The sequence below is a fragment of the Sus scrofa genome, chromosome 17 (assembly GCF_000003025.6).
Source record: "Sus scrofa isolate TJ Tabasco breed Duroc chromosome 17, Sscrofa11.1, whole genome shotgun sequence".
Taxonomy (NCBI): domain Eukaryota; kingdom Metazoa; phylum Chordata; class Mammalia; order Artiodactyla; family Suidae; genus Sus; species Sus scrofa.
The window spans coordinates 159,698-171,854 of record NC_010459.5 but is presented as its reverse complement, the minus strand read 5'-3'; the positions used below and the strand labels follow the sequence as shown (position 1 = coordinate 171,854).

Below are 12,157 nucleotides of genomic sequence, written 5' to 3'. Positions count from 1 at the left end.
AAGAGGTTGTGCAGAGTCTGGCATTGGGGAGCAGCCCCGATGTCCCAGGAGGTAGGGCTCTTGTAGCCGTGAAACTCGATGAGATGCTTGGCCCTGCTCAAGGACTGCTTCGGCATGGGCCACGGCCTCCAGGATTTCGGAGATATCCAGGGAGCCCAGGATTCCCATGGGCTCTCTGTTGCCTGCTGGGCACACGAGGCTCTTCACAATCTGGCCTAACCTGCTCCCCCAGCCTCAATTCCTGCTTTTCCTTTCTGTCACCGACTCAGCTACACTGCTCTATACTCATATTTTAGTGAATCAGCAAATATCTATTGAGAAACCATTGTGCTGGGTTCAGGATTAAGACAGTGAAAGAACACAGATGTGCGTCCCTGCCTTCATGATGCCAATAGTCTGGTGGGGAAGGCAGACGGTACACAGTTGCTTCTCAGATACCAAATGTCTATGTTGCCTTTGCCTCTGCCTGGAGTATCCTTTCCTGTGCTCCACCCTGTCAAGCATACTCAACCACCAGGCTTGGAGTCTTACCATCCTCTTTAGGAAACCCTTCTGACTCCTTTCCCTGTAAAAGGTAGGGCTGGCCTCTGCCTCCGCTTGGTCCGATAGCATTCTGGGTGCCTCCCCACTGCTGCCTCTATAATGTCATATTACGATGATTTGTCTGTCTCCCCCCATCCCTAATCTGCTGTCTATTTTTAGGTAGGCACTTAGTACATTATTGCATATAATTCTCAAAACAACCCAGTAAGGTTAGTCATCCTACCTCATTTTATAGATGAAGGCAACTGAAGTTCAGAGGGGTTAAATGACTTTAAAATGACTTCCCATCATGACGCAGCCAGGATATGGAAGAGCCAAGGTTAGAACCCAGATGCGTCTGACTTTTCCAAGGCTCTAACAACTACGTGCTACAGCCTTTAAAAATAGTCCTCCTGTGTGAGTGAAGTAGCAGTGTGATCTGCTGTGCTCACGCCCCATGCCCAGGATCTTCTGAAAAATCGGCAATGATTCATGAATTCTTTATGATAATTCTCTTGTTATATACTGACTTTAGTATTTGTACTTCCAGTGTGAGTGCAAATAGTAAAACCGATCAAAGGGTGAAGGGAAAGAAAGACTTAAAGTGTGTTTGGGAGCAGTTTCTTTCCCTGTCTAGGCATTGAGCTCAGCTTTCAAAAGATTCTGCTGAATTTGAATCCCCAACCAGGAGAGAAGAAGCACAAAGTCTGGGGCCAGTTTATGAGTTTCTGGCACCTGGAGCAGGCAGTGCTCTCCCAGTTGTCAGGATGGGGCTCCAGCCCGGCAGAGGAGTCTCTTCTGTTGACTCACGGTGAAAATTAACTTCCCCTTCATTTGGCGAATACCCAAGTTCGTAAATTTGGGTAGTGAACACTGGGTAGGAGGGTGGAATGAATAAATGAGTGAATGAACCTATGAATTGGAGTTCCCTGCTTGAGGCCCCCTTCCAGCCTGTTCTCTTGGCCCAGGATAGCCTGTGTCGTGCTAGGCTGGGCTTTCGTTTGAGGACTGAAGGCATTTGGATGCACCGACTGGGATCTGTCCGTATCCCGTCCAGGGTGGGCTCCCAGGCGGTGGGGGAGTGGAGGGCCTCCCTGCCCACCACCCCCCACACCCGGGCTTGTGGGATCTGCCCGCAGGGATAGCCCTGCGAGCGCCCCCATAGTTCTGAGCCAAGGCTGAGAGCCCAGAGTGGAGCTGTGGCGGGTTAAAATTACAATTTTCTCTGCTCTGATTACAAGCAGCTTATCTGCGTCTCACTGTTGTGGCTCTTCACAGACTCAGGGAAGAAGAAAAGGAACATCTCATCTGTTCTTGTGTACTTTTCAGAGGGTCGATGAGTGGATGGCGAAGGAAGGCCTCTTAGATCCAAACGTCAAGTCAGTTTTTGTCACCTGCGGAGACTCGACTTAAAAGTCATGTGAGTATGAGCAGGACTCCTGTGCCAGCAGGGTTCAGAAGCTGCAGGACCAGGTTTTGCCTTTCACAGGCTCCAATGTTCAGGCCCACAGAGCAGCGGGTTCAGGGAGTCCCTGCATCTTGGGGGCCAGCAGGTAAGATGAGGGCTGGGAGCCCTGCCTTCTGCCTCTGGAGCTGGGAGTGGATAAGCCGAGGACCTGCCCAGCACTGCTGTTGCCTTCTGGCCTTTGCCAGGACGGGTCTTCCTGTGGTGGGGCTACCGGTTATTGCCCTGAAAGGAGGGAGTTAAAAGGGGGTCTTTCATTTCTTTTTAAACCAAAAACATAGTGTTTACTGTTCTAAATGCTTTAGAAATAGTAACTCATTTACTAACCCTAGATCCTCTTGTTATTCCTATTTTATAGATGAGGAAATTAAGGCCCAGAAGGTTAAATAACTTGCCCAAGAACACACAACGCCAGGATTCAAACCCGGGCACCCTGGTTCCAGGGCTCATTCTCTTAACCCTTCTACTAGGCTGGGCTCTCATCTGGTATATGAGGCCTGATGACCCCATGGAGAGCCTAGTGGTGGGGATGAGAGAGGGCTGCTTCTAGGAAGCTGCCCAAGTCCCCAGCCTCTTCTTTCCTCCTTTGTCTTCACTGCTTGTTCTCCTTTGTCTCCTGATCCTGCCCTGGTTGTAGAAGACAGAACTGGTTCCTTCTTGGGGCTGATGCTCCTGCCTCTTGTCTGTCCTCATGGATACCTGGCTTCAGGCAGCCCCTGGGGAAGGAAAGCGGAATGGAGGTGGTGGGGGCACTGTTTGCTGAGGATTGATAGAATTGATACTTCTGTGTTCTTTGTGACTGAAGGCAGCAGCAAGCATTGTGTGTGTGTGTGTGTGTGTGAGCGAGCTTTTGAGCATAGGGTGGGGTACTGGTGGGGGTAGGGAGTCGAGGCTCTGGAGTGACATTTCCTACCAATTCAGGCATTGTTTTCTCACCAAGGTCCTTTTTATGTGCCTTTTGGAAGCTGGGTGAAGTTCTGTACCCAGGTGGCTGTCCAGCCTGCTGTTGGACCCCACCCTCGAGGTGAGGTGGGAGGAAGAGCAAGGCCGAGTCCCATGACCACCCGCTCGCCTCGTCTCCCCGGTCTCTAAAGTTGTGCGCGCCTGCTGGCTGCTGGCTGCACACCATACAGCCCCAAAGCTTCTGGATAACGTTCACTGTCAGGGAGATTGTAGGGGCTGGGCCTGGAGGCAGAGTTGAATGCAGGGTGGGGGGATGGTCCTGTGGAGAAGATGAGGAGGGGGAGGAAGGCTGGTGCTCTCCTTGAGGGTATCCTGGGCAGCTTTGAGCGCTTGAAGTGGGGAAGGAACTTGGTGTGGAGCTCCAGCACAGGAGGAGCCATCTGCGGTGGGGCGGGGTTCAGGCTGACACCCAGAGTGCTGGTGTTTGGGCTCTGGTGGCCCAGGCCAGAGGCCCAGTTTCTCCAATTTGCCTTCAGAGACCCCTCTTCTCCCAGTGGTGTTTTCTCTTTGGCGTGTTCATGGCCCAGGCCTGATTTCACCACCTTCTGTGAGAGCTGTGAACAGTGTGATGCGTGTGGGCAGAGGAAAGCTTCCCTGTGCGTGACGTTGGGGCCTCTCTGGCTGGGCCTCCTAAGCTTGGCGTGGGTTTCTCCAGGAGAAGGAGAGGAATTTCAGAGGCTGCTGTCTTCTTTGGGTCTGGCCCTGCAGCACCAGTTCAGGCCTGGGCAGATCCGGGTGACTCAGGAGGCTGCTTTGCATCTTTGTGGGCACTGATGTAGTCAAGAAGAGGCTTAGGGTTGGAGAATCAAAGAAGATGTAAAAGGAAATCAAGTTTTAATGAGCATGGACCATAGCTCACCCAGTCCTCCTGACTACCTTCTTGGGTAGGAGGTGGTATCTCCCTTTGGTAGATGAAACAACCAAAACAAAGCAAAATTAAACACTGACGCTCCAATTGGTAGGCTCAGAGCTAGGCAGAAGTGAATTCTCAAGGCCACACAGCTTCCAAAAGAGGTGGTTCAGGCAGACTGGTGGCCAATTTGGGTCTGGGTCAGGAAGGCCAGTGAAGCTCTGAAAACCAGTGTGCAGGGAGGAGGCAGGAGGCAGGTGGCAGGGTTGGGGGAGGAGAGTTTATGGCTGCTTCTTAGGAGCAGGACTCTGCCTAACTGCTGGGAAGGCTCTTAATTAAATTGTAACAAAGTAAAGCAGCCAGAGAGGAATCTAAGCTGTGCTGCGTGACAGCACACAGCTTCTCTGTGGTCCTGGAGCCTCTCATTGGATGGCTCTCATCAGAACCATCACCTTCCCAGGCGCTCAGCAAAGCCTGTGGATGAGCCTGACAAGGGTGGTGGGGAATTGACACCCACTACTTGTTAGGATGTGGCTTGCTTCCTATTTTGACATCCATTTCAGATTTAACTTAACATCGGGCATTCAGCAAATATTTTCGTTTCCCACCCTTGTTTCTCAGAGCCATGGTTGCTTCCTGTTGCCGCCCCCCATCCCCACCCCCAGCCAGTTTCATGTCACCTTTGTTGGAAAAAGTCTGATTTAGTGAGGCTCTGAGAAACAGGGACTGAAGTGGCAGCGGAGATCCCACTGGAAAAAAGAAATCTGCTTCCATCCTGACAGAATCATTTTGTGTCCGTCTTTTGTCAGCCTGGATGGGCTGAGATGCAGCTTTACATGGGCTTTGATGCTGTTGTCACAGATCCGGCCAAGGTGGGTTTTAATTTTGTGGATGCAGATTTGATTCTCCTTCGAAACTTGTTTAAGAAATGATACTTTGGGAATTCCTGTTGTGGTGCCGTGGAAACGAATCCAACTAGGGACCATGGTGTTGTGGTTTCCATCCCTGGCTTCGCTCCGTGGGTTAAGGATCTGGCATTGCCCTGAGCTATGGGGTAGGTTGCAGATGTGTTTGGATCTGGCATTGCTGTAGCTGTGACATAGGCTGGCAGCTGAAGCTCCAATTGGACCCGTAGCCCAGGAACCTCCATATGCCATGGGTGCGGCCCTAAAAAGACAAAAAAAAAAAAAAAAGAAAAAAAATGACATTTTTGGTTTTGGCTCAGTTGGCTTGCCTTCCCTACTTGACCTACCTTTCCTTCACCTTCCTGGGTGTTTCTTGAAGCTTCTCTAGAGTTTAGCGTTCTTTCACCAATTTCCTCTTTTCTCTGCTTACCTGGCCTTTTGGTTCTCTGGTTCTCTCGGTAAAAGGCTTCCATCTTTGGCCTGGTGGGAGCGTGAGGTGGAGGCAGCAACACCGGCACAGGTGCTGCCTCTGAGGAGCTCAGCTTTTCGCCAGTAGCTTGAAGACCTGGGTTTACCAGCTGAACACACAGGTAGACCAGAGGCTTTGCCAGTGGCCTGGGAGGCTTCGAAGAGGGGCAGGTTGGGGAGACGGGAGGGGTGCACTGGCGAGGGGTCAGGAAGAGCTGATGGGAGTGTGGATGTGGTCGGCAGCGCTGTCCGGGAAGAGGCCCTTCAGAGAGGGTCTGGATTGTCAGACACTGCTCTGGGGGCCGGGGCCTGCTCAGAGTCTATCGAGAGGACCCTCATCCAGCTCAGCCTCAGCTTTGGAATGGGAAGATGTCCCTTCATCAGAGGTTGAACGTCAGAACGCTTGGCTGGCATTTGACTTGAGTGTCTTCCCTACCTTCCTCCTGAGGCATGTGTGCCACACCCCTGATGACACTGTGCCGATGTGGAGCAGAACATCTGGAGATCAGAAGATACTTGCTCATCATTTAACATAATTTTGTGTGAGCCCATTTGAACTAATTTTGCAACCCAGGGTAGAAAACTATCTGAAAAAAAAAATAACGATAATTTATAAGACTGCCAACGGGGAAAGCACTTAATACTATGCTGTCTGGCCAAAGAAAATGAGATCTAGTCATTTACTTCAGTACTCTGACCTGAAGTTGTTTGTATTATATGTTCTTAATTCATCATGAAGAAGACCCAGTCAGGAGGCAGGTGGGAGCATCTGTGTGAAAGTCACACCTGAGTTCACACTCTTTTTTTTTTTTTTTAAGATGACTCATCCTTTTCCACATGACATAAGCCTCGCTCCTTGTGGTTCCAAGTACAAATAAACATGATGTCTCAGACTTAAAAAAGCAAAAAGCCCCTAGACACTTGCTCAGATTACCCTGCTCACTGTTTGATACAGGGCCATGTACTCAACAGGGATTACAGAGGGTCACACAGCCAAGACTGTTGAGAAGCAGAGACTGCTGCTACCTGGAGTGGAGTCCCATGGCAATGGGACCTCACGCCTGGGAGAGCACGGTCGGGCAGGGCCGGTCCCGAGTCGGGGGAGGTAGATGAAGGCTGAAAGGGTAGCCAGTGACATGCTCGCCGGCGCCAGGCTGGGCCCTCTTGGCATCATTCAGCAGAGTTGACCACTTGAAGCATTCTTTAGCTCTACCAGTGTTTCCTGATTCTCTGACTTTGCCGCCACATTCCTCTTTGCAGAGGCTTCTTTCCTTTTTTTCTTAAATTTAGTGTTTCTTAAATATTGGTGTTTCTTTGATCTCCTAGCTGTCTTGTCTTTTTATGCTACACACTCACGCTTCCCAGGGTGATCTCATCTATTGCCCCAGCTTCACCTCATCTCTGCGTGCTGTCTTCTCATCTTTTTCTCCATCTGAGAAATGGGAACTGACATGGCAGCAGTGATGCCACTGGAGAAAGTGAATCTGCTGAGTCTGCCATCTGAACTCCAAGCCTTCTTTTCTAGCTCCTAGTCTCTGTCTTACCTAGATATCCACAGACCCCTTAAAGCTCAGGTGGTATTTTTCTCCTAACACCTTGTCCTCCATCATTCTCTCAAGCAATGGTTGGTACCATCTATTCAGTAGTTCTGTCAGAAACCTGGGCGTCATCCTTGGTTCTTCCTCTGCCCGTAACCAGTTAATTGTCAGATCCTGTTGACCTTTTCTCCCAGAGGTTTCTCACAGTCGGTGCCTTCTTTCTAAACCCACTACCACTGCCCTAGCTCAGGTCACCATACTCTTCTCGAGTTCTTACGAAAGTCTTCTAGCTGATCTCTCTGTCTTGTTTGTTCTATTCTGTCCTCTTGATTGTGGCAGATTACATCACACCCGCTTCATACCCTTCACAGCTTCCCGTTGCCCTGGAGGCAAAGTCACACTGCTTATTGAAGCTTTCAAAGCTCTTGTTTATTTCTCCAGCCTCATATCTTGATGCTCTCTATGTATTGAGCCCCACCCCAGCCAGAGAGCTCCTGGCCAGTTCCTAATGGTCCCTCTTAACCTCTTTCTCTTGGTGCCTTCTTATGTGTTCCTGGGCATGTGTACTTACTCATACAAGAAATTGTATTGTAGCTGCCATGACTTGTCTCTTTCCTTAGATCGCGGGCGCCATTATAACCCTAGACAATGTTTGACTTGTAATAGTTGTTCCATAAGTATCTGTTGAATAAATGACAACCAAGCCATGGAGTGGGTCTGTGGACTCTGCTCAGGAAGATGGCAGAGGGTCCTGGTGGGTAGATTCAGGGAAAATGGAACGGAGGAAGGACTCTCAGGCCCTCCTGTACCAGCCTGGGAGTGAGAGGCTAGAGAACTGGACTGTTAGTGCCAGGAAGCTCCTGGGTTTTCCGCTGCCAGCTCTGGGTGTTGGGACCTCCACACGGTGGGCACTGGATGAGATGGCACATGGGTCTGGGCCAGGGAGGAGGAGTTTGGTGCTAGGCACCATGTGAAGGGCTTTCTCTGAGAGATTTGTGCTTCTAGGTTAGAGGGCTGGGACTGCTGCAGAAAAGTTTACATAAGGATAGCCAGCATTTATTGAGCACTTACTGTGTATATATATCAGGGGCCTTGCTGTGCTTTTTCTTTTTGGTCTTTTAAGGCCTGCCCCCATGACATATGGAGGTTCCCAGACCAGGGATCAAATTGGAGCTGCAGCTGCTGGCCTACAGTATGGCCACAGCAGCACCAGATCCTTAACCCACTGAGTGAGGCCAGGGATCAAATGCACCCTCTTATGGATACTGGTTGGGTTTGTAACCCTTTGAACCACAATGGGAACTCCCTTGCTGTGCACTTTATACATGAGACATGATCTTGTTTAATCCTTACTACAATCCTGTGAAATAAATCATATTTATAACCATTCCCGCCCCCCAACAAATGAAGAGCCTCAGGTGTTCTCTGACATGTTCTGCTTCCGGTACCTGGTCTGGTGTTGGCAGGGGTCTGGACTGTTAGGTTCCCTTTGATGTGTGGGTGTGGTTGCCCAGGAGGGGTGGTGGGGGATGCTTTGGGGCTGAGAGCCTCCTTGCTGAGCTACAGATGAATGACTCCTTGGGTTTGAAGGAAACCACTGCCAATATTACTTTGGTCACCTCTATCCTGTAGTTCGTTTGGAAGCACATGGGACATCTCATCGTGTCACTAAGCTCATGAGAACCTTGTCCATGGCTTTGCCATTTGGTCCCAGCACTGAGTTGTATCACCTTTGATTAGCAGCCTGCTGGGGGAAGGGGCCGGAGTGACAACTCCCTGGCAGTCTGACTTGTCTCATTTCCTGATACTTTTATCTGTCACTGCAAGGGCTCCCCTCCTGAACTAATTAAGTTTGCATGTGTTTAGACACGTTGCCAAATAGGGCTTAGCAAAGTGGAACTGAGCTACAACTCTTTCTGAGTAGGGAAGGAAGGGTCTATGAATGCTCCACCACAAGGGCCAGGAGAAGCCTTGATGACACGGAGCGGGCACCTGCAGATGATAGGCATTCTGCCCTGGACTCCTTGGGACACAGCAGCCTGCAAAGCAACCTTCTAATTGGCTGGCAGCAGCAGGTGAGCCCTTCTCCCCCCCCCCGCCATCTCTCAGAGAACTGGGCATTCTAAGAGGGCTGGGGAAGGATCGAGGGCAGGCGCTAAAGTGGGCTTTCTTTCCCAAGCACAAGTGACACTGAATGTTCAGTGGGATTTGCAGAGGGAGTTTTTAGGCCTGTGTGCTGTGTGCTGCTAGCCTGTACCTGCCCAGCTCCTAGGCCTTAAACAACCTGTGTGGCTGGTGGAGTGCAGACTGGCCTTTTTGCTAGGTCTGTGAGAAGTGCTTTGGAAATGGGGCCATGTTTGCCTTTTTGCCTAGGAGACCCCAGACCACGGTGCTCAGTGTCATGATCCTGTGAGGTGGTGCCAGGAGGAGGGAGGGGGAGCAGTACTGCTCAGGATCTCCCACCCTGGAAGGGGGTTCAGCCTAATGGACCATCACAGTGAGGTGCTGGCTGCCAGCATGTTCCCGTGTCAGACTGATGCCTGCCTTTTCTCTAGTGCAGGTGGCCTGGGCTCTGAGATGCCCTGTGGCAGAACATACTTAGTTCTTGCCCACACAACAGACATGGAAGGAATCTCTCATATGTTATGATGGCTCTCACTGCTTCACTGGTCCTGAGATGAGTGAGGCCGCCTCATTTCTGGTCCCCATTCTGATGCAAGGAGCGCCCCTCGACCCTCCATGAGGTTCTTGCCACGTCTCCTTGCTGGCAGGAGGGGCTGTAGGCACTCAGCCCTTGACCATTGCTCAGAGTTGGGATAATTCAGCCAGTCTCTGCTGAGCTTGTCAGGAAGACAAGTTAGTTCGCTGTCTGGGCTCTTGCAGGCAGTCTGTGGACATCCAGTCTGTGCCCCATGGGGGAATTTGACAGGCTGCTTCAGAGGGCGCCAGGACCAGCGGCACTCAGCTCGGCCATGTATGCCAAGCTCTGCTTCCTTGGAGCTCATGTGGGCTGGAGGAGAGGCTGCACGCAGCCTCCTGCAGGTCACCACCTCCCTGGCCTAAGACTCAGGCTGCTCTCCTTTGTGTTTGGAACAGTTTGGGGCTTTCCCAGGCCTTGGCCATTTGTTTGGGTCCCTCTGTCCTCTGGCAAATAGAGAGTGAAGGCTGGAGGGCTTATGTCCTAAACTCCAGGAAGAAAGAGCCACTGTTAATCCTGAAAAAGATTCTTCTTTGGGGAAGGTATTTCTGTGTTTTTTTTAAATACTCATTATGTTAATCTTGAGACCCAACTTTTTTTTTTAGTTTGTTTTTTTAGAAAGGGAGGTTTGAAATAGGTATAGTAGGGTGCATACAGTATACAAATGTGAAATGGGCAGCTGGATATATTTTTATATAAGTATATTCCTGTGTAATCAGCCCCCAGATCAAGATGGAGAACCCTTTCCACCAATCTAGGAGCTTCCCTGGTGCCCCTTCCCCCATCAGGTAGCTACTGGCTCTTCTATTTTACTTTTGGTTCCTTTGCCTGTCGTTGACTTCCACATAAATGGAATCATACAAGGTGTACTCTCTTGAGTCTGATTTCCTTTGCTCAACATAACATATGAGAGATTCCTTCATGTCATTGTATGTATGTATTGGTAATTCAGCCTTTTTATTGCCAGGTTGGATGCCGTTGTATTATTCCACTGCAGTTTATATCTGCTCCTTTTGTTGGACTACCTTCCTTCTTTAGCCCTTCAGTACATGTTTGTTCCATGACTATGTGAATATCCAATCTGGTATAAGCAGCTCCCTAGGCCTATCAGCATGTCCCAATCTCCCCCATCCTTTCAAACCGAATTGTCTGCCCTGTCTCTCGTGGCATCTGCACTGGCTGCCTTCTTCTCTTAACTCCTGTGATAGAGAGGGGCTGGCTCTAGGCCTGTGAAGTGGCCTTTGAGCCCTTGTGGCCCATTGCTTTATTCTTTCAGCAAATGTTTATTGAACACCCATTTCGTGTCTTACACTGTTCTAGGCATTGAGGATTTAGCAGTGAACAAAGAGATAAAACTTCCAAAACATCCTGCCTTCATGGGGTTTACATTTCAATGCAGGCAGCCAGCACTGCCCTCTGCCTTTTGGACCCTGATGCCAGGAGAATCTTAGTCTTGTCCAGGCTCCTCTGTCCCATGAGATTCTGTGGTGGTGCAGGGAGAGCTGGGTGGCAGTGGTCCTTGGCACCTTGACGGGGCCTCTTTAGGGCTTCTGTGGGCTTTCATCTGCCTTTTCTGCTGCTGCTTGGCAGTGAAAGGGTTTCTCAAGATTGGTGCTTCCTTGAAAAACTTAGGGTTTCCGGAGGAGACAGTTTTGGGGGGTGGGGGGATGTGCTTGGGCTGTGGGATGGAAATCCTGTGAAATCAGATTGTTATGATCATTATACAACTGCAGATGTGATAAATTCATTTGAGTAATTAAAAAAAAAAAAAAGATTGGTGCTTCCATCCACTATCCAGGAGTCTGATTCCCTCTGTGACAGGAGAGAATTAACCCCCATCTTCCCCGGCCTGTAAGATGAGTGACCTCTGTTTTGTCAGTGCTTGCCAATCTGTCCTCTTAATTCCCAGCCAGAGTAATGGAGACATTACTTTGTGCTAAAGAAAACCACCAGCCCTCTCCTGGGTTCTGTCCTGATCTGGGAAGCTCAGTGAGGATCTCCTTACAGCCGCTCAGGCACCTGGGGGTGACAGGGGAGTTGGCACCTGAGCAGCTTTGCTCCTGAACAGTGGCTGGCAGATTCACAGCTGCCATCCAGGCCAGTGGGGTGGTGCTTCTGAAATAGGTTTCTATCATTAGGCCCCTAAGAGCATGTGAGAGGCTGTGAGCACCCTAGGGAGGAAGAAGAGTCAGGAAGGAGGGGTCCTGGAAGGTGAAGGCTGGGAATTTGAGGCTGGGGCTGGTGGTGTAGTGGCCTGTGCCTGAGTGATCTGTGGACTCTGGGGACTTAGCTCTGTTGGGCTTTGAGAAGGGCACCTGTGAGCAGGTGGGATAAATTCTGTGTACCTGACTAAAGGGTGACACGACTTAGACTTGGTAGTTCTGTAAAACTGTTTCTTCCAAAGCCTGCAAGGATGTTGGTTTGAGGAAGAAAGCCAGCCAACCTAGAGAATCCCGGGAGCCTGACAGACCTTTTTCTCTGCAATTCTTTCTTGCAGGCAGCCCGAGGCAGCCTGTCTCTTTGTAAACAGAGTGATAGCAATGTGACACCATGGAAATAATTATTGACAAATCACGGTGCTGACTGCAAACAGCTCCTTGTCTTCAGAGGCATGTCGGTGCATTAGAGCAGGACTGGAGGAGCAGCACGTGGGGCTGAGGCACAGCCTGCATTCAGACGTTCTCCTCTTCTTCCCCCACCCTGACCCCTTTCTGCTGTCTGCCTTTCCTGCTCATGGCCTTTTCCCAC

General features: G+C 50.3%; 1 protein-coding gene across 16 annotated transcripts in view; it reads left to right on the top strand.

Moving 5' to 3' along the window:
* Positions 1 to 12,157, top strand: part of LOC110257498 (ERI1 exoribonuclease 3-like) — a 96,965-nt gene that overhangs the window by 45,919 nt on the left and 38,889 nt on the right. For 7 of the 16 annotated variants that reach the window (XR_002340156.1, XM_021078348.1, XM_021078346.1 and 4 more), the window contains one exon: positions 1,852 to 1,942. Coding sequence is in view for 4 of the 16 variants with exons in the window: in XM_021078348.1 (XP_020934007.1) it covers positions 1,852 to 1,888 (37 nt within the window). In the remaining 12 variants the exon portion in view is untranslated. Of the gene's footprint in view, positions 1 to 1,851; positions 1,944 to 8,635; positions 8,787 to 12,157 lie in introns of those variants that run through there. The other 9 variants (XM_021078341.1, XM_021078335.1, XM_021078351.1 and 6 more) reach the window with 4 other exon arrangements.